General features: G+C 35.4%; 2 protein-coding genes across 4 annotated transcripts; one reads left to right on the top strand and one right to left on the bottom strand.

Moving 5' to 3' along the window:
• Positions 1 to 7,228: 7,228 nt before the first annotated feature.
• LOC126631207 (two-component response regulator ORR10-like) lies at positions 7,229 to 10,654 on the top strand. The gene is made up of 5 exons (XM_050301380.1): positions 7,229 to 7,703; positions 8,167 to 8,285; positions 8,813 to 8,893; positions 9,399 to 9,466; positions 10,128 to 10,654. Exons 1-5 carry the CDS (start codon positions 7,556 to 7,558, stop codon positions 10,495 to 10,497), a joined length of 786 nt encoding a protein of 261 aa, XP_050157337.1. The 5' UTR covers positions 7,229 to 7,555; the 3' UTR covers positions 10,498 to 10,654.
• Positions 9,923 to 14,751, bottom strand: LOC126631204 (protein disulfide-isomerase-like). Of its 3 annotated transcripts, none has more exons than XM_050301376.1 (11): positions 14,482 to 14,751; positions 13,984 to 14,014; positions 13,587 to 13,874; positions 13,304 to 13,492; positions 13,064 to 13,189; positions 12,594 to 12,731; positions 12,362 to 12,481; positions 12,108 to 12,222; positions 11,510 to 11,622; positions 11,182 to 11,392; positions 9,923 to 10,203 (listed from the first exon to the last, which is right to left on the bottom strand). In XM_050301376.1, the coding sequence occupies exons 1-10, from the start codon at positions 14,655 to 14,657 to the stop codon at positions 11,186 to 11,188; spliced, it is 1,503 nt and encodes a 500-aa protein (XP_050157333.1). In that variant the 5' UTR covers positions 14,658 to 14,751; the 3' UTR covers positions 9,923 to 10,203; positions 11,182 to 11,185. The 3 variants fall into 3 exon arrangements, with proteins under 3 accessions (XP_050157333.1, XP_050157332.1, XP_050157331.1); XM_050301375.1 differs by lacking the exon at positions 9,923 to 10,203 and adding an exon at positions 10,781 to 11,045 and having other exon boundaries at positions 14,482 to 14,750; XM_050301374.1 differs by lacking the exon at positions 9,923 to 10,203 and having other exon boundaries at positions 10,781 to 11,392; positions 14,482 to 14,750.
• Positions 14,752 to 25,263: the final 10,512 nt, after the last annotated feature.

Below are 25,263 nucleotides of genomic sequence, written 5' to 3'. Positions count from 1 at the left end.
ATGTAAAGAAAACGATAGAGTTTTTAAGTGTTTTTCTGAGTGTTGAGTTAAGTGTCTTTTTCTTTGTGTTCTCTTGTAGCTTTTATAGAAGCTTCATCATTCTAGGTTAAACCCCCATGGCTTAATATGACAGGTAAGTGGTGATTTCACGCTTAACTTTCTCCAAATTACGGGATTTTTCCCCTAAAAAGGTGTTTTTGCCATATGTGAAACCTTTTGTTAGTAACCCCTATGCCTACCAAGTCGCACAGGTTTGCCGCCCAATCTTGCCACGTCAGCAAATATCTTGAATTCTGGGCCAAGCTTCCGTCCTCAACCTTCTTTGCTTTAATGGCCTAAAGCTTTCCTAGGGCTTTAAATACGATTGGGCCATGCCCAATTTGGGTCTAAACATTTATCTTCACCGATCCTTCATTTTTATGCTTTTGCATACTGATCAAAGAGAATATTCCCAATTCTTCATATCTGAATTCTCTAGCATTTCTACTTTCTTCTTTGACAATGGTTACAACTAAGTCAATTATAGATTCTCTAGTCTCTTATCACATCTCTAATTCCATCAATTTCGAGCTCTGTCACGTTATAAAGTGAGTTCGGACACGTTATAAATTTCATTGGGCTTGGGTCCCTGCCTCTCGGGCACTTCTTTTACAAACTTACAAAGTAAAAGCCAGCTTTCGGAAAGGAAAAAGGATAGCAGTAATGGCTACCAACTAAATCGATATTTCGAGAAGGCTACATCAGAGCTATAACTAAAAAGGAATGACTAGGGGTGCAAAGAGAATGTAAAGAAAACAATAGAGCTTTTTAAGTATTTTTCTAATAGTTGAGTTGAGTGTCATTTTCTTTGTGTTCTTTTGTAGCTTTTATAGAAGCTTCATCCTTCTTGGTTAAACCCCATTGGCTTAATATGACAGGCAAGTGGTGATTTCACACTTGACTCTCTCTAAATTACGGGGTTTTACCCCTAAAAATGTGCTTTTTCCACATGTGAAACCTTTCATTAATGACCCCTATGCCTGCCCAGTTTCATAAGTTTGCTGCCCAATCTTGCCACATCAGCCAATATCTTGAATTATGGGCTGAGCTTCCGTCTTCAGCCTTTTTTGCTCGATGGCCTAAACCTTTCCTAGGGCTTTAAATGCGATTGGGCCATGCCCAATTTAGGTCTAAACAGGTATCTTCACCGATCCTTCATTTTTATGCTTTCGCATGCTGATCAAAAAGAATATTCCAAATTATTCGTATATGAATTCTCTAGAATTTCTACTTTCTTCTTTGACAATGGTTACAGCTATGTCAATTATAGATTCTCTAGTCTCGTATCACATCTTTAATTCCATCAATTTCGAGCTATGTCACTGATGTGAAAATATTCTAACACTCAAATTAAAACCCTATGATTGTAGTATATGAAAGTAGGGATCGTTTTAGGACGGGGATTAGAAAGGCTGCTAATCTACACAAATTAAACTTTAAAACACAAAACTAGACTCTTATGACTCAAAACTGACTTAAACTACTTAAAACAGCACAAAACAAGCAAAATGACTCCAAACTAACACTAAGGATGACTTTGGACGAAAATTGATTTTAACTTCACTCAAAACACTTAAAACACAAATTAGACAGATTCTAACTAACTTGACACAACAAAGTAAAGGGGATTGGGTTTTAGACAAATTTAAAGCAAAACTAAACATATTTAAGACTCTAAATAAATTTGGACAAAATTGGTGATTTAATGGGTGAATGGCTAGGGTTCTTCTCCACACATGACACACTTGCATACAAATCGATTTCCAGTTGCTTTTCCAATAAACCATGAACTTCAACGCCCCAGATTAACCGTGAATAGCACTAATTAACCCTTAGATTTTCCTTAAGTCATTGAATTGGATGGACAACGCATCGGCAACCAAATTATTCTTCAATAGTTCTCTACATGAACAGCATAATAGAGATACAATCAAAGATCATTAAGCTTTGTGAAAATCATAAGCATTGACAAGGCATTCGTAACTATGAACAACATGATACTCTTGCCAGGAATTCACTTAACATGATTGTGACTAGCAGCCTCCACTACTTATAAATATAAGTTCATAACTATTAGGTGAAACTCCCTTATATTTTAGGATTAAATCCCTGCATGCAAACTAAGTGTGCACTCTTAATCAACAGACAAGAATAAGTTTTGAATCAAATAGTTAAGTAAGTTGCATTCATGATTCATGAAATCACAATTGGAAGTAATCAATTCATATTGCAAATATGTTCAGGGCTTTGAATTTCCCCCTAGCTAAAACGAGTTTAGCTCCTCATGTTTGCAATTAAACAAAGACAATTAAATTTAAACATTAAAACAATGAATAGAATACACCTAGAAACGCTCCAACAATCCAATGTCTTGAATGGCAAGCACGGCCCCAGGAGTCTCCTCTCCTATCTCCTTGCAAAGTTGCGGCATAATAGGATGAATGTGTATGAGTGATGTATGGGACGAATTTGTGATGGAAGGTGGTTCTGAATTGTGGTGAATGGTATGTTCTCAATGAAAGCTGCAGCACTTGTATTTATAGGGAGAAAAAGGCATGGTCTATGTAGCTTTGGAGAATGATTGGCACTCCAAATCCCCAGGGAAAAAGGTTAACTAAATGGCAGAAACTAGGAAGAAATAGGAATAGGTTTAGTGGCGGGAAACATGGCTTCTAGAAAGGCTAGGTGCGGTTGATTTGTAGGATAAAGGATAGGGCTTCTAGAAACAAGTTTTTATGTGTCCAAGTCTAAAAAGAACTCCCCCTTGCAGCTGGAATTAAGATATGATAAGATTAGGATAGGATAAGATAAGATAAGGTTAGTTTGGATAAGATAAGGTTGGATAAGGTTTTGGATAATGTTCCTTCATTTTAGCTGATTCCTTATCTTCTTTGTCTTGAATTTATTTTCTTCATCTTTTCAGCACATTCTTAGCCTCTTGAACTTCAAAAATGTCCATCCACATTGCTTCATGCATGTGCTATCCATTCTTGGCCCAAAACAACTCCAAAATGCTCCAAATTGCACTTTCTTGCCAACTTTGTCATTTGGACCTACAAACACAAGAAAATAGCTTAAATCACCATAATAAACAGAAACTAACTATGAAAATGCAAGAAAACAAGCTAACTAAATCGCATAAATATGCTTCTATCAGTCACGTTATAAAGTGAGTTTGTACACGTTATAAATCCCATCGCTCGAGTCCCTGCATCTCGAGTACTCCTTTTATAAACTTACAAAGTAAGAGCGAGCTTTCGGAAAGGAAAAGGGATTGTAGTAATGGTTACCAACTAAATCGATATTTCGAGAAGGCTGCATCAGAGTTATAACTAAAAGGGATTGACTAGGGGTGCAAAGAGAATGTAAAGAAAACAATAGAGCTTTTAAGTATTTTTCTGAGAGTTGAGTTGAGTATCATTTTCTTTGTATTCTCTTGTAGCTTTTATAGAAGTTACATCTTTCTTGGTTAAACCTCATTGGCTTAATATGATAGGCAAGTAGTGATTTCACACTTAACTCTCTCCAAATTACGGGGTTTTACCGCTAAAAATGTGCTTTTGCCATATGTGAAACCTTTCGTTAATGACCCATATGCCTACCCAGTTTCATAGGTTTGCTGCTCAATCTTGCCACGTCAGCCAATATCTTGAATTCTGGGCCGAGCTTCCGTCTTTAGCCTTTTTGCTTCGATGGCCTAAAGTTTTCCTAGGGCTTTAAATGCAATTGGGCCATGCCCAATTTGGGTCTAAATAGGTATCTTCACCGATCCTTCATTTTTATGCTTTTGCATGCTGATCAAAGAGAATATTCCAAATTCTTTGTATATAAATTCTCTAGAATTTCTACTTTCTTCTTTGACAATGGTTACAGCTAAGTCAATTACAAATTCTCTAGTCTCGTATCACATTTCTAATTCCATCAATTTCAAGCTCTGTCACGATCAAGCTCGATGAATCAAACTATTTGACATGGCACTTTCAGATGCACATGGTTCTTGAAGGAAACTGGGTCGCTAGATTTCTTGATGGTTTCAGTCCTTGCCCATCTGGGTCGCTTGATTCTTCAAAACTCATTTTTCCTTTCTCTATCTAGGCATAGATCAGCACCGCCACATCCCACAACCACCCTAGATCCCATTTGCCACAACTTACACATCCACTCTAGACCCCAACCATGAACCACCATACTTTATTTTTACCACAACGATGCACGACATCTACTGGCGTCGGTTCTGAAGAAATCAAATTGAAAAATTCAGAAACTTGAGCTTCTTGGATCTCAGATTGAATTTTCTTCTTTATGAAATTTACCTTAAGCGTCTTGTCCAACTTATGGGTGGGTGTCGTGCATTGTGGTTCATGGTTAGGTCTGTGGTGGTTTTTTCCACTTCAACAAGACACGGAGAAAGACAAAATAGAAACAAGGTGAAGGGGACAAAAGACAAAAGTCAGGACTGGGCCACGTTTTCACTTGCAAATGCGAAGAGGTTGTGGCCTCTCTATGGCATCTCTAATCTATTGCCACATGTCCACTCTTTTAACACAACTTAACATTGTCAACTTATCTCCTAACTTTTCTTTAAAAATAAAAAAAATAAAAAATCTCTTCTTGTTGTGCAGCACATGTTAGCAATCCCACATCGGTGGGGGTAAAGAAAAGAAATGACTTTAAATAGGGTTACCTCACTCTAACTAATACCGAGGACTTTGTGGCAAAACTTCACACCTGACAGATTGAGCAAGTGGTAGAGTTGGGGACAATATCAGTGTCGTTAGAGTGGGCCCCCCGGGCCTGTTGATCTAAAAAAAAATCAACATGGTATCAGAACACGGTTACAGGCCCGTGCAAGCCAAAAAGTTTGTCACCAAGAAGTGTGGGCTTGGAAACAAGCTTGGACTCTTAACATAGAGCCGGCCTCTGAATTCTTAAGAATCACTTCTAGAAAAGATTAAAAACAAGTATGGACTTCATTGGAGCCGACCTTTGAGTTTCAATTGCTAATGTGTGGATCTCCACATGTAAACCACTAAATGGGGTTACACGTGAGGAGACGTGTTAGCAGTCCCACATCGATGGGGGCAAAGAAAAGTAATGACTTTAAATAGGATTACCTCACTCTAACTAATACCGAGGTCCTTTGTGGTAAAACTTCACACCTGACGGATTGGGTAGGTGGTAAAGTTAGGGACAGTATCGATGTCGTTAGAGTGAGGCCCCCCAGACTCGTTGATCTAAAATTTTTTTTTAACAAATGCTTGGTTGGCGGAGATGATAAGGGGGTGTGGGAGCCCGGTTCTGGAGGGATTGGGTGGGTGGTGGTTGTCGGCGGTGATTGGTTAGATGGGGATCATGGGTGTTGAATAAGTGTTTGATGTTTTCACATTTAGTTTTTTTCTTTTTTAATTTTGTTGTATCACACTTTTTTAACTTTATTTAACCGATGTTATGTTGGTGTCAAGTAGAAGGATAGGTACCAATAAATTAAAAAAGCCACAAAGATTTCACAAATATTTTTAAGTGCGGAAGATTTAAACTCTTTCTTCTTTCACATTCTTATTTTCTATAGCCATTATATGAAACTGAATCAATTTTCCCGTTCATATGTAGCATTATTTTCTGAAATCTTGACCAATAAAGAGAAAGTAAACTTTCTACTTTGGACACACTCGATGGGAAGGGAACAGAGGAAGATTCGAAATTTGGAAGATAATACAAGACAAGGGAAAGTTGGACCTCACAAAAGATTATCTTTTTAGGCCCACATAAGATCTCCTAAATTTTTTGTGTGGACCCGCCCCCAACCATAAAAGCCTTTTCAATTTCATGTCCTGGCCCCACTCCCTCAGCCCTCTCTGATTTATTTCGCAAGCTTTCATTATTCCATATTCCATCCCAATTTTCATGCCCACAGGGCATAGTTCATACATAATAGGAGGAATTTAGCTAATTAAGCTTTCATAATTAGAAGGAGCTAGTCACTACGATTTTGTGTTATTTTTTTCATTTGTAAGTGAGAGGTTTTAGATTCGATTATGGCTAAAGATAAATATGAACGGCATTATTGTTTGCCTATTGTGAGACTAAGTTCACCCCCTCTCACCTTAGTGTAGATATTATTTGTTCAGAAAAAAAAAAATTTTTAATAGGGTGGATAATCGTGTTAAGGGTTAGGGTTAGGGTTTGGTTGAATATTTCTTTCCTCCATCTATTTTAGTTTTCTGTCGTCCCTTAATCCTTCGATACGTATTTCAATAATGTACAATTTTATACTAATATTTAAGGTCTGATGTTATGCAATCTCTTTTGCCATTAAACTTGAGTTTCAAGTATGGTGACACATCAAACTGATCCGATTTAAGGATTCAGATCTTCTCCATGATCCTACCAAATAATTTGGCAGGCTATATTGTCAAACTGTTTTCTGTTTATTATTAGATCGACAGTGTACCAACATATCTATTTAACAATATATACATTTTTTAAATAACGAGATAGTTACATTAAATTTACATAAATTACGAAAAAAAGATTCGAACACACGAATGCAAAGAATTGACGATACTTATTTATACACACCAGATTCTAAAGCCCACGCACTTGATCACATACAATCCGTGAATCACGTCCTATTTTTCCTAAACAAAATAGCTAGGCAAGCATACAGGGAGGATGATTACTAACTGTTATATGAAAACAAAACACTTTCCAATTTTTTTTTCTTGAGTAACCTTGACGTCATGAGAAAGAATTTATTCATGAAAAAGAAACATGAAGAGAGTTTGACCTTAATTACATCTACTATCCAAAACAGCGTTCTGAATAATATTATACGACTATTCAAACTGTTCTAAACATTTTCCATACATTTTTAATTAGGAAGAAGAAGGAAAAGGAGAGACCCAAATATAGAAACTTAGCAAGCATAGCTAAGCTAACCACATTTGTCTTAAGTCCCTAATCTAATCTAATCCAATCCAATTGGCACCCAAAATCAACTCCTTTTCATCATTATCTTGACCAAATGGGAAAAAGGACCTCCGGATTTCCCTTGGCAATCAAACAAAATCTTAACAAAGAAAATAAAGAAGATCTCAGAGAGAGAGAGAGAAAGAGAGATATGAGTGGTTGTACCAACGCGGTGGAGAGAATCTAGCGAGAGATCACAACAAGAGTAGTACATATGCATGACACATGACAATATCAACGACATCTCTCTCTCTCTCTCTCTCTCTCTCTCTCAAAAACAGGTTTGGTTGCTTCTCTCCTCATCTGATATACTTACTTAGTACACCTTGCACCCATGGAATAATCACACACCACCTCGCATTCCTTCATTCATTCATTTCCCCTAAGGCACGCCTCTCTCTCTCTCTCTAAGAAATATAAAGGTCCGCATTGGTAGAAAGAATATACAGAAGCAGCAGCAGCAATAGCTAACAGAGATTATACTGTGTTCACCAGTCACCATTAAACTTCAAAAGGGTAAATTTTGATGTAATCAGTTAGTCTGAAAATGGAGGTGGTGGTGAAGTCAGATGTTGCAGACCCCAAACAACAACAGCAGCTGCTGCAGAACAAACATTTCCATGTATTGGCTGTAGATGACAGCCTTTTGGACAGGAAACTCCTGGAGAGGCTCCTTAGAGGTTCTTCATATGAAGGTACACCACGCCTATATTTGAAGATAGATTCATTAATTAATTAATACAGACTTGACTCTCGAGCGTATAGCTATGTTGATTAGAACAATATATTCTTTTTCCACGCTCAAGTTCGAACGCCCTTCCCATAATTTAGATAAATTAGTAGAATATTTGATTCGTATAAAAAAATATTGAATTAATTGATTAATGACCTTCCTCTCAACACTCACATTTTTTTGGCTTCTTAGTTTTATTTTTCTTTTAGTTTTAAATATAACAATAAACATATATATATATATATATATATATATATATATATATATATATATAGAACATTGCATGTTAATAATATGGTGTTTTTTCTCTTCAAAATTGTCATGATTTTTTATTTATTGCTGAACTTTTCTTGGATGAACTTGCATCAAACCTTTCCCTTGTTAGAACTTGCTTTCTGATAGTCTTAAAATATTTTAATTAACAGTGACTTGTGTGGATTCTGGGGATGAAGCACTAAAATATCTGGGTTTGCTTGAAGACCTAAACCGAAGTACTGCAACTTCCTCTTCATCCAGCTCCCCTCAGTCATCAGATGTACCAGAGGTGAGATTTCATGATTATCCTTCGACACATAACAAAAATATATATTACTAGTACATTTTCCGGAATTTAGGCAAGTTGCAACTTATACGAGTGGAATATCACATACAGGAACATATAAATCTCTACTTCCAGGAATGTCTGAGAAAATCCTTGGGAAAAATATCCGATACCTCCCTCGATACAAACTTAAACCTTCCGGCTAGAAACGTTCTTGAAATTTATTTCATTTTGATCTCATAATCCATCTATAGTACTGAATTTTGTGTGTTCGAGCTTTTGAAATTGATCCTCAAAGTGGTAAGGATAGTAGAGTAACGAGTTAAAATTAGGTTAGGTCAAAGAGTTCGATTATGTCCGACGGTAAACAACACATATTGGAGAATTTACTAGTCCTAAAATTAAATAGAATTAATTTAGGTTTTAGTATTAATTAAAGCGTAGCATGCATGTTCTTAAGTTTTATGCTAATTAAGTTATTATGTGGAGAAGATGATTACTAATTCACTTCTGAATTAAATCGAATGCAGGGATCAAAAGCCATCAACTTGATCATGACAGACTTCTGTATGCCCGGAATGAGCGGCTATGATTTGCTGAAACGCGTCAAGGTCAACCACCATAACTGACTGACTAATTACCATCCTTTCTCCTACTGTTTTGAATTTTAAGTGAAAAGTATCACCCAACCCCTAAAATTTGAGCAAATAAATATTGACAGTAAGAAACCACTTGCAACATACTCACAATCCTCTGAGTCTATGTGTTGTGTACCCCACTACTCATTGAATTTTAACGATTCGATTTGTTTATTTTTGTTTTCACAATTAAAATTGTTACTTTATAGATCATTAATCAATCTTAATTCTTATATAATCCGTGACCGTAGTACAATTTAAACTATATACAAAACAGTAGATAGTTTTTTAGAAAAGTGATACAATATGATCTATTCTAGCCGTCCCTGCTTTGTGATTCTCACAAATAGAATTAGCACTATAAATTATCTGGCGGGTTGTGAGCATGCCAATGTCATGCACGAACGACTGGTTCTAACATTTCTTGAAATTTGTATGGTATTTGCGTATTAAATAATTGATTTGTGTATACATACAGGGATCTTCTTGGAAGGACGTACCAGTCGTGGTCATGTCATCAGAGAATGTTCCTTCAAGAATCAGCATGTGAGCTAATTGCTTTAATTATTTTCTTTTTCTGATCTGAAATTATTTTCCATTCCTTTGTTATATATAAGGTATTTTGTCGGGGTGTTCTTTAAATTTGTATAGAGATGTCAATTTCCTCCTTGCACTTTAATTTTAGTTATTTGATCCTGAACTTTTATAATTTGCCAATTTCCCCCGAACTTTTAACTTCAGCCAATTACCCCTTTAAATTTTATAAATAATCAATTTCCTGCCCCCCTTAGATTTTAAATTTTTTGTCTAATTTTCATCCATCCAATTTTATTCTTTTTACCCCCATACAACTATTATGTGTTGTCTGCATGATCAAAATGGATACAAAATTGAATAAATTTTTTAAAATCTAGCGTTATGGGGAAGATTGGTTATTTATAAAAATTTAGTAGGTAATCCGCTAAAGTTAAAGTTTAAGGGGAAATTGACTAATTATAAAAGTTGAAGGGAGTAATCGGCTAAAATTAAAATTAAGGAAAGAAATTAACAACAGCTCTATACAAATTTAGAGAGCAAATAGACAAATATAGCTATATAATTGTTTTCTTCGAAATTAAGAGAGAGAGAGAGAGAGAGAGAGAGAGAGAGCTCAGAAAATTGCTTGTTGCACGCAACTTGAACAATGTGAGTTGAATATTAATCGCAGGTGCTTGGAAGAAGGGGCAGAGGAGTTTCTGTTGAAGCCACTCCAGTTGTCAGATCTGAAGAAGCTTCGACCTTACCTGCTCAAATCGCTCCAACATTATTATTCTTCTAACCACAATGAGGCTGGTGGTGAAAATGACCAAAACGACCAAACCAAAAGCGCTACTGAGATGAATCATGTGAAGGGCACTACCGTCAACAGCAATAGTATTAGCAAGAGGAAGGCCCAAACAATATCAGAGAGATCAAGGCCCAAGATGAAGGGATTAGGTGTTCTAGGCCCAAACAATATAAGAGAGATCAAGGCCCAAGATGAAGGGACTAGGTGTTCTAGGCCCAAACAGTATCAGAGAGATCAAGGCCCAAGATGAAGGGATTAGGTGTTCTAGTATAATCAAGATTAATTAGTTTTAATTCAATTTATTACTAGTGGTGATTGTTGTGGTGAGTATTATGTACATACAGTAATCACATTTCCATTCTTGTACTGCACACTCTATTTTCCAAAATGTGGTTTCATTTCCGCAAGTGGATTCGACCCCCTAAACTCTCGCACATAATGGTCGAGCGAGCCCACCTCTTTTAGAGCGCTAGCTGCAGCTGGCTGCTGCTGGGAAAGCAACCACAGATGACACACACACAGACCATGGAAAGTTATGCTATAACTGGGATTCAGAGATATAATTAACTTGAGCATTTGTAAAATAAACTCCTTCCGAGGGTTTCTTCTACATTAACAAAACTGCACGCTCTTAACACTATTGCTATCCCTCAAACCAGTGCACCCCACGACGAAAACACCTCCCACTTTATTCAATTCAAAGGGAAACCCAAAAACCAACAACATAACTACTGATAGGAATGAGCGATACGGGGAGGTACGTCTCTACCCTTCTCAAAGTCTCTTCTCCTTGTACAGCTGGTTCAGGAAAAGAACAATTTGAGACCACGTCCGGCCGAGCAACTTCATTGAATTTTTGAAGAATATAACCATGCTTCGGGAGCTTTGTCAAACTGCGTAAACTATATATGAAGTTCAGAAGGGAAGCAATTACCTATTTAGAGCTCATCTTTTCCGGATTCTTGCTTCTCCGACTCTGCTTGTTTCTCAATTTTGTCCCGGTTCTTTTCAATGAAAGCAGTGATGGCTTCCTTAGTTCTATCTTCCTCGTCATACGACAAGACTTTTCCACTCCCCGTCTTGAAGTACAGAGTTGGGTAGTATTTGACATCAAAGTCACTAGGCACATCATTTACAGTGGCATCCTGAAAAATGAAAGCAAGAAATGAATAACAACTAAGAAAAACTCTTTACAAACTAGAAATATCAGCATTTGTAACAAAGGCTGATAAAAGCCACAAGGCAAGGGTAATAAATCTTACAAATTTTGCAATAACGACTTCAGAATCCTTTTCATACGAGGCAGCAACTTCATCCAAAATAGGAGCAAGCTTCTTGCAGTGTCCACACCAAGGAGCATAAAACTCGAGCAACACTGGATAGTAAACAAAATCATGTTATACGAATTTCTAGCCATACCCCATGTGAGAAACCATGTGAAGACAACAGCCGAAAACATTAAAATATACAGTGAGCAGCTATGTGAATTAAATCTGCACCAAGTTTCATGGTGTGGCCCAAACAACCGTCTGCCTTATTCAAATTTATAGTATAGAAAAAACCTAGATGATCCCAGCATAACACTCTCAATATATTAAGCAATTTTTATATGTTTTTAATGTACATCAAATAGTTTTCCCTTGGTCATAGAATACGGTAAGGTATTTGCACAAAGTGTTTGTTCTGCTCAAGGTAATCGTCACTCAAAACGTGTTAACAAGGTTGACCAATAAAAAGGTGTTAACAAGGAACCAAAGAAGATCAAGTAATCAAAAGATAAGCAGAAAAATACTATTAAGAAGAATGACCAAGGAGAAAATGACACTTGACGATATAATGCAACAGTGTCTGTTTACGCACCATTTTTCCCAGACTTGATGTAGTCCTGGATGCTGTCAGCAACGACCACCTTGACAGGCTCATTGTTTTGCTCAGGAATAGGCTCAGACTTCTTGTATGGTGATACTTTCCCATCCTACGGTTATGTAATTTAGTCAATAAGCATCAACATATATAGCTTTAATCAAACTTCAATGCAATCAGCATATAAAAACAATAATGATGATCATCCCTTGTGGGACAACTGCATCACAAGAAAGTGGCAGAAGCCTTACCTTGTACTCCTTAACCCATGATGTGATGTGATCTGGCTGCAAATTTGGTTTCAAAAACTTTTGCCCACCGGGAGTCTGGATGATGATGAGAGGCACCTGGTCTTCTTTAAGTCCAAAATACTGTTCACAAAAACCAATAGAACATTTAACATGGGAAGAAATATACATCATAAAACGAATCTGGGAAGATGAAGACAATTGCAAAGGGTAGTCCAAATGAGAACATTCTGACCTGGAAGGCGCCCTGACTAGCCTCAAGATCTCCAATGAGAAAGCTTATGCCTTCTTTCTTATATTTCTCAGCAACTTCACGATACGTTGATTTAAAAGCATCAGAAGACTCATCACTGAAGTTCAGAAACAACATAGCCTACCAAGTCCAAAACTGGTGTTAGAAGACTGCATCACATGTTTTGGGAAGAAAAAAAAAAGATTGAGATAAGAGCATTAGGCTACAACAGAATTATGATTAAACACATTGCTCAATAGGACATACCAAAAGGAAAACAAAAAACAAGCTATGATAGAGCAGTAGTCTGCAACAAATATTTAAATAAAACAAAAAATAAAGAACCAGGTGGATAGAACTTGAGTGACCTTCAAAGAAATATCTTGATAATGCAAAGAAAAACATATTTTCCCAACACGCATCAATTTAATAATAAATAAATCCAAATCATGTCCGTAGCATATTATATATACCTTCTCATTTGGACTGTTGAAGAATTTGATAACAAAAGGGTGATTGGTTGGGTCATTGTTGAATTCTGTTAAAACTGGCATACTAGATTCTTCAACAAACTTCTCTAGAGCATCCACATGAAAATCCTGCATGTATGATCACCTCAGAATTAAATATACTGTCCCTAATACCTCAAAAACCAGCATGACAAACTGGATCCAAACAAAACAAATCTAAGCCAAGAAAAATGTCAATACTACCTCAATATCAACAAAAAGTTCATCAAATGGCTTGAACAATCTAACTACGGGTCCAGACACTGATGAATCACCACGAGGAAGGAGCTTGGCATCCAGAGTGTGACCAAATTCATAATCAGAACGCAATTTCTCAGCCAGAGCCGAGAAGTTATTATATGCCTCTCCGGAGAACTCCTTGAACACACCAACCTGCAAACATATTATGCATGAGTAGTTATGCCATCTGATACTCCTCAAAAGATTACATCAAGCTAGGAAACATAAACAGACATAGAACACTTACAACAACAATCTTCTTGTCACCAACAAGAGTAGTTGCATCGTCAGTGGTCTTGATTTCGACAGAAGGAGGACCGCTTTGTTTCTTCAAATATTCAACAATACCCTCGGCTTCTCGAGGACCCTTGTATTCTTGGATGGTCTTCCCACCATTTCTTAGAATCTTAATTGTGGGGAATCCCTTCACCTCATAATCAGAAGCAAGTCCTTTGTTTGCCTCTTCGTTGGCATCAACCTTTGCTAGAATGACTGGTGGGTCATTTTTACTCAAAATCGACGCAGCTTTTTCATACTACCAAGTTTAAACAAATTAATAATGTCAAAAGAATCAGAAAAATACAGGGTTTCTCAATTAACATGCAAAACTGGAGAAATTAACATTCAACAGATTAATTTCGCACCTCGGGAGCGAGCTTCTTGCAGTGGCCACACCTATAAGAAACATAGACAGCAAAATTAAGACAACAATCTATCAGAAAAGTACCAATTACCAAAAAAAACCAAATCAAAAACCGAAAAGCACATCGGTATCTCATTTCTTCAGCACAGATACGCACGCTTCTCCGGTACAACTTTCGCAATTATATTCCGAAAATTAAATAATAAAACGCTAAATCGACCATTAAACCACTGCATGCGGATGCAGTAAGCTCTAAATGCACAAGCTTGAACAAGAATTCACACATATAGCATCAATTTTTCAACGTGATTCCGTGAAATCAAATCCAGAATAATTCCTCACGAATCGCTTAATTAAATAAGTTGAAAACATTAATTCAAAAAAATTTCAGATCCAAACACAAATCAAACGAAAAAAGAGCAACGAACATCGATCAGATCATCAAAGGAAATAGAATCAACGGTAAAAAAAAAAAATGAGCGAGATGCTAATTGCATACCACGGCGCGTAGAACTCAACGACGATGAAGTCGTGCTTGCTGACGGTGTCAGCGAAGTTGGAGCTGTCGAGAGGGAGGACGTACTCCTTCGATTCCGCCTCCTCGGCGCGGATCGCGGTGGAGAACACGGCGAGGAGGACGAAGAAGCATAGCGAAACCCTAGACGACGACGCCATTTCCGTTTAGCTGTTTTGGTCTATGGAGGTCTCTGAGAGTCGCTCTCTGGCTGGAGATAGAGGGGATTATATGGGGGCGTGAAGGGAGAGAGAGAGAGAGAGAGAGAGAGAGAGAGATAACGAGACAAACATGGTAGTCACAGACTCACACGTGACAGTCTCTTGGATATTTTCCTTCTTTACACTCGCGCGGGTGGGATTGTGGAGGGTACTCGCTCTACATGTCGTCGACATTACACGTGGAGGATTATGATTGGTGATTCATTGTCTCAGGAATGCCAATTTGGAATTTGTCACGCAAAGATGGCAAGTGTATCTCCCTTTACGAATCGGATTTCGTACGGAAATAAATGGTAAGATGCAGCCAGGTGTAGTGTAGTGACAATGTTCAACCAATAAATCTCTGCCACGTTAGAGGAAAGTTTCCTGATTTTTAAGTTTAAATTTATTACCTTTTTATTTTATAACAAACGGGTTGCAGCTGCATTATTTTTTAAGAAAAATAATCAAAATGACTTAAAAATTTTGAGTTCTAACGATAAGAATAAAATAAATGGTAAAGTAAATAGTACTATGATTGATTTTTTAGTGTAAAAATGTAATTTTTTATTAAAGTGAATAGTACCAAAAAAATTTTGTTAAAATTCCCTTATTTTTTTCTTTTAAAACCTCACAAAAAAACAACTTCGACTTTGTATTTTTGTATTTAAAAAAGTAAAAAAACGACTTTCTTCATTTGGCAATAAAAGAAAATAGTAATTTGAAACACTTTCCAAAAAAAAAAAATCTTAAGAGGGTATATTCAATTGAGATTTTGAAGGATTTTAATTTTTTTAATGAATTTAAGGTATTCAATCAAGATTTAAGTGATTATCTGAAATTTAATGTGTATTCAATTAGGATTTTAAGATAGTTTATTAAAATTCTTATAAATTCGGGTGGATTCAATTAGAAGTTTATAACATTCCAAGCATATTTAATTAGAAATTGATTTTAAAGAATTTGAAAAAATTGAGGAATTAAAGAGAATTTGAGTGATTTTGTAGTTATTTTAAGCCTTCATAATTCTCGCCTCTCCACATGAAAATTCGAGACAATTGAATCAAAATTTTATATGAAATCTCTACAAATCAATTAAGGGTAATATTGGGGAGACTAAATTTGTAGAGTAAATTTTGGAAACTAAAGAAACTAAAAGAAATGAAAGTTGATGATTGGTTTGCAAGTTTAGTTTGCATCATTAATAAATTTTGTACTTAAGTATTGATAAACGTGCACAATCCTATTCGTGACGCATCAATTAGTTTGCAAGTTTAGTCTCCCTAGCATTACTCATCAATTAAACTCCATAAAAATCCCTAGATTATAAATCCATTAAAGTCTCTTAAATTTCCAATTGAATACACTCTCTTAATTTATTGAAAGTCTATAAAGAAAAGGTCATTACTATGAAAATTTTCAAAATAATCTCAATTATGAAACATAAAGAGTTGATGTACTTATTCAACATATGGTAGTAAACCATCATAAACAATCATATTAATGTAGATAGCCTTCTGGGTTATTTTGGAGAACCTTTTGGGTTCCCACACCCCACTTATGTTTTTTTCTTTTATTTGAACAAACGATAGCATTAATACCAAAAGGGTGGGAGAGTCGAAACTAAGACCTCTCACTTACAACCTAAGACCACTCATGTATTTGATGGCCTATATAAGGATGACATAATGCTAATGGAAGATGCTTGAGATCATCTCTTTTCTTTTTCTATTTTGTTATCTCACTTTATTCTGTATTCTATTTCTAACATGTTATAACACAAAAATGCTCTTTAGTTTTTGCTTCCAAAGAACTGAGATAAGAGAATGGCGCAGAAAACCAAATATGCTTTGAAGAATTATGTCCTCTATATTTCTTGTCAAGAGGACACAATAGGGATTTATCCAATATTTCTAGATATTTCTTATACCGTTTTCCTTTGTTGCATATTTACTATTGAAGGAAAAGCCGTATTTTGCACTCTATTACGGTGTAAGACAATGCAATTTTCTGTGAGGCTTCAATCATGAATCGTTGGTGGTTTGGTATCATGTTCAATTTGATTGCTAGTCCAATAATTCCTCGACGTTTTCTTACCATTCTCACTATTATAAAGCCTTAATAATGGCCTTATTTATACTTGCATAAAGTAATCTACTTCCTAATCAATTCAATGTTTATCATTCAATTTACTTTCACATTTATGATTTAGTTACGCCTAAATTAAGTAATTTTATACCAATATATATGTGATCTATTTTTTCTATGATAGGATTGCAGTTTTTTTTTTTTAACAAACGATATTATCAACACTAAAGGGGAGGGGGTATACTTAGCCTCACAATGGGCTAGAATTAATTTGGTTCAAATTCGCCTCTGGCGAGAATCGAACCTAAGACCTCTCACTTACAAGCGAAGAGGAATACCATTAGACCGTAGTACTATGTGGCAAGATTGCAGTTTAAAACTATGCGAATTATGAAATAATGAGTTTTTTTTTCTTTCTAACAAACGATCTTATTTACACTAAGGAGGAGGGAGTGGGCTTAGCTTTACAATGGGCTAGCAATGAGGAATGATAAGTTTCATTATAAGAGATTAGGACCTTCAGTCCCTCCAACTCTCATCCTATAACAAAAATCAAACTTGAATTCGTTGATCTTCAATTCTCATCTAACAATGCCTAGGAGGTCTACATTATGCCTATAAACGGGTCGGGTTTATTAGGTTTAGGTCGGGTTCAACCTGACCCATTAATTTAACGGGTCACCCAAACCCAACCCGTTAAGCTAACGGGTCTTAATGGGTCACCCGTTTTACCTATTACTTTTTTTTTACACATTTCATCCAAATCAATTACAACCTCATTTTATATAGTAGAATTCGACGTTCTATCAATTACATGCGTCTCTAAATCTTAACATGAATATAAGTAAAACATAGTAATTGTCTTTCTCAAATCTCAACCAATGTCTCACTACAGACTACAGTAGCTCTCTTTCTTCTTCTTGCATTGCATCCTCTGCTACTTTTTTGCCAACCTTCTTGCATTGCATCATCTGCTTCTTTTTTGCCTTCAACATTCACCTCTATGTGACAAATGTTTCTGATAGACATGCTTGCATACATAAACATCAAAGGATAATTAAACTAAATATCAGATAACCCATCACAACTGGTTCATACTTGCAGGAAAGAAATGAAATTGCAAATCGAACAAAAGAAACAGAAAACACAAACACCCACCATAGATTTAAGCTTATAACAACACAAGAAAGTATCAAAATGTGCCTTAGCTTAACAAGATTTAACGGACAAAGCATAGGACGAGCAAATTCAAATATGTTCGATTTGCAAAGGAGGATGTTGTCTTCCTAATGATATCTCTCAGCTAGTTTTACAGGCAGATTACGCAGAAAAATGTCTTTAAAAGAACAAGTTAAAATACATACCATGCTTAATCAAACAAAGTCCAAACACGGGATCTCTTTTGACGTATCTTACCTACTCGCATACCTTTAGTCTTTCTCTTTGAAGGACTTGGTGCACTTGTTGTACCTTGCATATCACTTAGATTGAATGTTGACAGTTCCATAGCCTCAGTGTTCTCTTCATCAATATCCATCTGCATAAACCATAAACAAATAAACTGTGTAAATGGACAGGAATGTAATAGCCTCAGTGTTTTCTTATTAAGTAATTACTTCCACCTTTTTTATAGTGGTAAACTTATTAATCTGTAATTGCAATTGATTTAAGTTCTTTTTATAGTGGGGATGTTATTAATCTGTTAGTATACAACATATGAATACTAACAAGCTGAGATGCAATTTGAGAGCATAAAAGAAAACACTACTATACTCAAAGAGAGATTCTGATACATGTCAATACACCATGCCAAAAAAACGAAAAGAAGAATGCAAGAATCTTGATGATGAAAACATTAATGTCTGTAAGGAAACGGTATGCTATCAAGTTCTACTCCTTTGGCTTATCTAGTTACAGTCCAAACTAAAGATTTAACGGTTCAAAACCCCCCGAAGAATCAAATGCTACAAACTAAAACTAACTTCTATATATATTTTTCCTAAAGCAGGTCATGTCCTCTGAAATTCCAAATTCAAAAGTGAAGTGCTTTTGTTCAGGACCTTTCCTCTTACTCTCCCCTTACACTACATTAGCCTAATGCCTCCTTTTTTAAAACCAACAATCTGCCAAAATCCAAAAACAATAGCATCCTATGTCCTGCGATTTTTTAAACATAATGCAGAGACCTAATCAATGCATGTTCATCAATGCATGTTCTTTCTCTCAACGACAATCGACAGCAGCCTCAAAACTAAAGATTTAACCTAAGACCTAATCAATGCAAAAACAATAGACATAATGCAAAAACAACAACCCAATTCCAATCCAAAAACCAACCAAAACAAAGCAAACTCAATACTTTTAACTTCATGGGGGTAAATTAACAGCTCCAATTTACCCAAAAATGGAAATTTTAATTGGAGAATATACAAATGAACAAATTTTACACAAAACCCATGAACAAAAAGCAAAACCCAATATCCAAAACACAACCCAAAAATAAACACCAAAAAGGGTCGAATCTAATCTACAAAGACCACCTAAAATCAAGCTCAAGTAAAATATGAGAAAAAATAGACGAATCTAATCTGCAGAAACGAAAATTAATCGAAATGAAAGAAAAGGTGGAAGGGAATCGGAGCTTACCAAAGAAAGAGTGGAGTTTAGTAAAATTTTGAGGGAAGAAGATGAGGGAGATAACCGGAGCCAGAAGGACGGAGCACAGCGATCTCTCGGTCTCAGAGGGCAACGGCGTGCGAGGCAGGGAAAGAGTTAGGAACCTAAGGGTTTTGGAAACTATTGAAATTACACAAAAGTCCTTACTAACAGGTGTTAACAAGTGGTTAACAAGTTTCGCGAGTTCACCTAAACTGACCCGTTATTTAATGTGTGATTAACAGGTTGACTCGTTAACCATTGGACCTGTTTATCACCCACTTGAATACTAATTTTAACAGGTTGGGTTGAAAATGCCAAGCATAGTCTAGATTCTTGTACAATATGAATTTAAAAGTTCATATTCATGCAATTGGAGCCTAAAGCTCTAGTTGCACCTATAACCAAATGAGTATATGAATGTGTCAGACTAAGTGGATAACCAAACAATAATTGTAATAGCATAAGTACATCCACACAAAAATTTGGTATGGTTTGCTTATGCAATGAAAACTTGAGGAACTTTAAGCCCTCAATTATTTAGAGCAGATGAACGATGTTCCAGTTCATTCAAATAATTTGTCAACTAGGATGTACAATTTCATTCCTAGAAAAGGGACAATAATTTATCATGAATGTCGGTAATAAAAATCCTCATGCATTGACCTCGACTCTATCGCAAACCTAAACATTGGGGTATTTTTACCAAGTCTTGATTACAAACAAATGCAAATGGTTAAGATAGATTGACAATTCTCTCATGATTTGAATTTGGTGGATACCACCCACTTTGAGATTTCAGAATTGTTAGCTGAGACATATGGAAAACCATTTTATTTCATTCTTAGTGGTTGAGTTTTGTCTCCCACCTTGAGCTTAGCAAGCACTTCAAGGTTGAGTTATCTCCCGATGATTTGGCTCTTCATTTTATTTGATTTGATTTTCAACACTTGTATTGTGTTGATTTCAATTTTTTTATTTCATTTATTTTGTTAGTTGAATTTCTTATTATACCAAGTTGTATTTGAGTCTCGTGGGATTCATTTTTCCATAGATGCTCATATTTTCCCTTATGAGTTGTATCACATAGTCATGAATCAGAAGTTCATTGACCAAGTAATAGTATGATTATCGGCGTTCTCTATCACAATGAGGTGTATGATTATTTTTTATATACTTCGAGGCATCAACATAATGCATTGTGCACCTCCTTACAAGGATTGCTCATACGAAAAAATGGTACTTAGACCATCTAAGTCAAAATTGACCTTGAATCTCCATTTTCTTCTCAAGAATTTAACAGTGTATTTGTGAGCTTAATTAACATCAAATTATAGACTATTTAACCTAAATATATCTACAAGATGATCACGATATTATTTTCTTGTTATTACAACCGCAATTTTCCAAATTTTGTTGGCTATTTCATGCCACGTGGGATTAATTTTGAGACAACTTCTCATGGCTTACCACAACCTTTAAGCATTTTATAAATTGCTTATTTTTGCTTAGGAGATGCATCTTGATCACATGCTTCACCATGATTAATTCGGTTGATGTTTAGATTTTTCAATCAACAAGTAATTGTGTACACAAGATGGGTCATCCATCAAAACTGTAATTATCTTTCTTCTTCATGGTTATGATCATATTTACTTCATTTTTGCAAATTTTCACTCTTTCGTGAATCAATGTTGATACATCCGCTCGTCTCATAAGTGATGTAAGTTAATCTGTTACATGTTTGAGACATGACAGATATATAGGTTCCAAACTTTGAAATCCCTAGATGTGGAGATTAAAGATTTCAAGCTAGATTTAAATGATGCTCCATAAGAGGTTATGATCCAATTCTTTAAGTAATTCATCTTCAATTGTTTGTCATGACAATGAAGCTCCGAAAATGCACTTGAACCCAAGCATTGACAATACTTAAAGCATGCAAATGAAAATGAGAATTGTTGGATCACAATAGATAATTTTGTGTGGTCGTCTTGCCAAGTCACCTCGTGTTATTGGAGTTTTGTGGAAACCACCTTCTCTACAGTTGATGAAGGTGAATATAGATGGTGCAGCTCGTGGATCATCGGGATTGGCTAGTTCTAGCGGTATCTTTCATGATATTTTTTATTCATGCCTATGGTCTTTTGTTACTTCTTTAGGGGTGGCTACCTCTTTAGAAGCTGAATTGCATGTTGTAATTCATGCGGTAAACTTAGCATGGGAGAAGGATTGGTGTTGGATTAAGTATGAGTTATCCTTGGCTGTTCTTTTTATTTTTTATTCTCATAATCATATTCCCTAACATTTGAGGGTTTGTCGGTTGTCGAGTGTTGCTCTCTTCTATGTGCATAAAAGTTACACATATTTCGCAAAGCGAACCATGTGGCTGATTATTTGGCAAATTTTGAAGTAGATCATCCTAGGGTTTATTGGTGGGACTCTTGTCCTCTTTGTGTTATTGCTGCATATCATTATAATCTTTCTCTTTAGCCAATTTTTTATTTTGTTAGGATGGGTTTTACTTTTTTATATATAATTGGGTTTTCTTGTTTCTAATAGTTTTCCACTTCTATTAGGGTTTGGTTTCATGTCTCCTCTAACTTATGGTATCTTTATTTTTCTTCTTCTTCAATATATTCACAATAATGTCTTTTTCCATGATAGCAATGCTTGAGTGGAAGTGACGTTGTTTAAATTAAAAATAAATAAATAAAATATCATCAAGGGCTATTCAATCACATTTTACGATTAATGTCGACAAAGTCAAGGGTTGGCCAAATTGGAAAGAGGCAATTCTATTCTTAAAGTCATTGAAAAACATGGAATAAGGGAACCTATAATATAAATCCCAAAAGTTTTATCTCTCTCGAAGCAATTTCATAAATAATAGAGAATCTCATGAAGTTCTTATTCAAAGATTTCAATTTAAGAGTATAAAGCTCAAAATATGTACATAATTCCTATTCTAGATAAATTTGGTTTAAATTGCCACAATGAGGTTTTTAAGTTTTTATCTATGTCAAAACAATTTCATAAAGAATAGTGAATGTCATGAAATTCTTATTCAAAGATTTCAATTTAAGAGTATAAAACTCAAAATATGTACTCAATACCTATTTTCGGTAAATTTGGTTTAAATTGCCACAATGAGATTTTTAAGTTTTTATCTCTCTCAAAACAATATAGTGAATGTCATGAAGTTCTTATTCAAAGATTTCAATTTAAGAGTATAAAACTCAAAATATGTACTAAATACCTATTTTAGGTAAATTTGGTTTAAATCGCCACAACGAATACTTTTGTTAGTTCGAACTGAATTATATTGTTGCAACATACCTTTAAAAGAGTTAAAGAGTTTTTACATGACTCTTGAATAGCCTATAAGGCTATTTGTATAAATGGTTTATATTTACCATGGAGTTTGTTTGTACCATAGCCCATCTATGGGAATCAACATGGACAAGTCTAAAGGTTGTTACCCAGAATTTTTACCATAAGTCCTTTGGTCATACCAAACTTTATAGTGGACTCCAACAGGAGAAACTTCTTTCTCACTTGCCCTTTGTACAGAGGCAGTTGTCCTAGTTGGAGTCAAGAACTACATGCAAAATGAAAATGACAAACAACTCATCCTCAAATTAGATTTGGACGAAGAACATAGAGACCAGGTCCACTTAAGGAATGTCGCCTACAAGCAATGCATCTCCAACTATAATGACTCCAGAGTCAAGCCTCGCTCTTTCAAAATGGGGGACTAGGTGTTGAAGAAAAGGCTACAATGTGACAAAGTCCCAAGCGAATGCACACTTGGTCCAATTTGGGATAGACCATTTAAAATTGTTGCCATTAGTGCCTTGGCACCTATGAGCTTAGAGGTTCTGGTGGTAGGATCATTGGTCATCCATAGAACATTGACCAGTTGAAGTACTATTACAAGTAGACTTTCACATTACAAGTGTTTGAGATTTAGCCCCTCAACATTTTTTTGCAACAAAAGCCATTTAACACGAACTTAATAAAAAGCTGATTCAGACAATTTCATCTAACTCCTATACATTCCTAACATCGGAACACTTGGTCTCACACTGACCTAATAATAACTCTAACTCAAACTCATTACTACAAAATAGGGTTTTGATGACACTTAGTAAATTTTTTAATTACATTCTTTTATTAAAAATGTTACCAAAATAAAATTATGATGCAACTTTAAAAAAAAAAGGGGAAGATAATATAAAAAAGAAAAGTGGACAATTATTTAGCGAATTCTTCAAAGCTTCCTACACCCTCACGACTCCCACTCCATTACCCAGCCAACTCCTAGATACGAATAGAATGAAAGATCAACAATCTTCTCAAAACAGAAGACATATGCCGCAAATTCTTGAAATATTCTACAACACCCACACTCCATCTCTCTCTCTCCTTGGGACGCCCACAGTTCTTCATCAACCAGATTGATTGTTTTCTCCAAATTTCACTCAAAACCTAATTGTATAAGGGAAGTTTGTTGGATTGGTTATGGGCTCTCTAGATTTCTTATATTTTTGTAAAAATTGACTACCTAGAAAATAATTTCTATATAAAATTGAATTACGTGTAGTTACACTAATTAATCCAAGTTATCTGGTTGTACAGATTTTAGTTTGGGAAGTTCTATAAACTAGCATTTGCTTTTGCTGTTTAATTTGTCGTTTGCAAAAAACACTCGACCACTCCGGCACGTTAGACCATTGGACCACCATTGCTTCTTATGTTGAAGTTCCCTTCGAGTGTTTTGTTGAAATTCCTTTCCAGTGCAAATATAAGGATAGTATAGTGGCACAAGTAAGGGTGTCGAACCAAATGGACTGATAAAAAACTTAGTAAACCTTTGACTCTTACATATTAGCATCAATGAATGACTCCTATGATTTAAAATTTGGGGGTTTAATTAATTTCGGAAAAGAAATAAAGACAGAAAGGAAATGGAAAAATTAGAACTATCTAAAAATAAACCTAAGACATGGAATAGGTTAGAAACGTTTTTAGGACATAAATCTGACTTCAAATAAACAAAGGTCTTCCCCTAAACATTCCTGAATCAGTGATATGATCTTTTAACTTATCCCTTTCAAATGCACAACCAAAATGTTCACATATCTAGCATGGCATATAACTAGATTGTATGATTCCTCTCTTACTTTGCATGTTAGATGCATGGCATATACATAAAACTTATATTTGTAGGTGCAACCTAGCATGACATATACTCAGATTTAGCACATAGAAACTCATTAAACGAAGAAGATTATGAACATCACATGAACCTTAGAACATGGCATTTATCCTAGAACTTCATGGAATCAATTTACATGATTAGTTATGAACCTCATCACATGTTGCTAATGAATAAAAGAAGATATGGCAGTCATCCTTATCATTCTCAACAGAATGCAAACATAAACAAGGTAGCTAAGCTTGAAAATATGTGCTTGAAATGATTGAAACAGAAAACTGATTCTAGCTTGCAAATGAAATTAATAAACTAAAGCTGCATCATAACATTAATTCAATCATGTCTAGGGCTTCAAAGTAGCCCTAAGTATCCATAAAAACAAAATACATAAAAAGTCAGGAAAGCTAGAACCTAAAAACTGCCCAAGGCCGAAGACTTTTGCTTTCTCTCTAGATTCTCCTCCTTCTGTTGAGTATTTGTCTCTTATTAAAAGGCTTAGGACTTATCTAACATTTAACACATTTACATCCTTGAATTGACTCTCATTTATAGCTCATAAAACCAACTTTTAGTATTGGAGTAACTGAAAACTAGCTGTTATTA

The sequence above is a fragment of the Malus sylvestris genome, chromosome 8, assembly GCF_916048215.2.
Source record: "Malus sylvestris chromosome 8, drMalSylv7.2, whole genome shotgun sequence".
In the NCBI taxonomy this organism is placed as follows: Eukaryota; Viridiplantae; Streptophyta; class Magnoliopsida; order Rosales; family Rosaceae; genus Malus; species Malus sylvestris.
The sequence above is the reverse complement of the archived record's forward strand: the minus strand, read 5'-3'. Positions and strand labels throughout refer to the sequence as shown.

Coding starts and splice junctions, on each gene's coding strand:
- LOC126631204 (XM_050301376.1), bottom strand. CDS start 14,657: ATGGCGTCGTCGTCTAGGGTTTCGCTATGCTTCTTCGTCCTCCTCGCC. Junction 11,623..12,107: donor CATCAAGTCTGGGAAAAATG/GTGCGTAAACAG, acceptor TTTACTATCCAG/TGTTGCTCGAGTTTTATGCT. Junction 11,393..11,509: donor AAGTCGTTATTGCAAAATTT/GTAAGATTTATT, acceptor TTCATTTTTCAG/GATGCCACTGTAAATGATGT.
- LOC126631207 (XM_050301380.1), top strand. CDS start 7,556: ATGGAGGTGGTGGTGAAGTCAGATGTTGCAGACCCCAAACAACAACAG. Junction 7,704..8,166: donor TAGAGGTTCTTCATATGAAG/GTACACCACGCC, acceptor TTTAATTAACAG/TGACTTGTGTGGATTCTGGG. Junction 8,894..9,398: donor ATTTGCTGAAACGCGTCAAG/GTCAACCACCAT, acceptor GTATACATACAG/GGATCTTCTTGGAAGGACGT.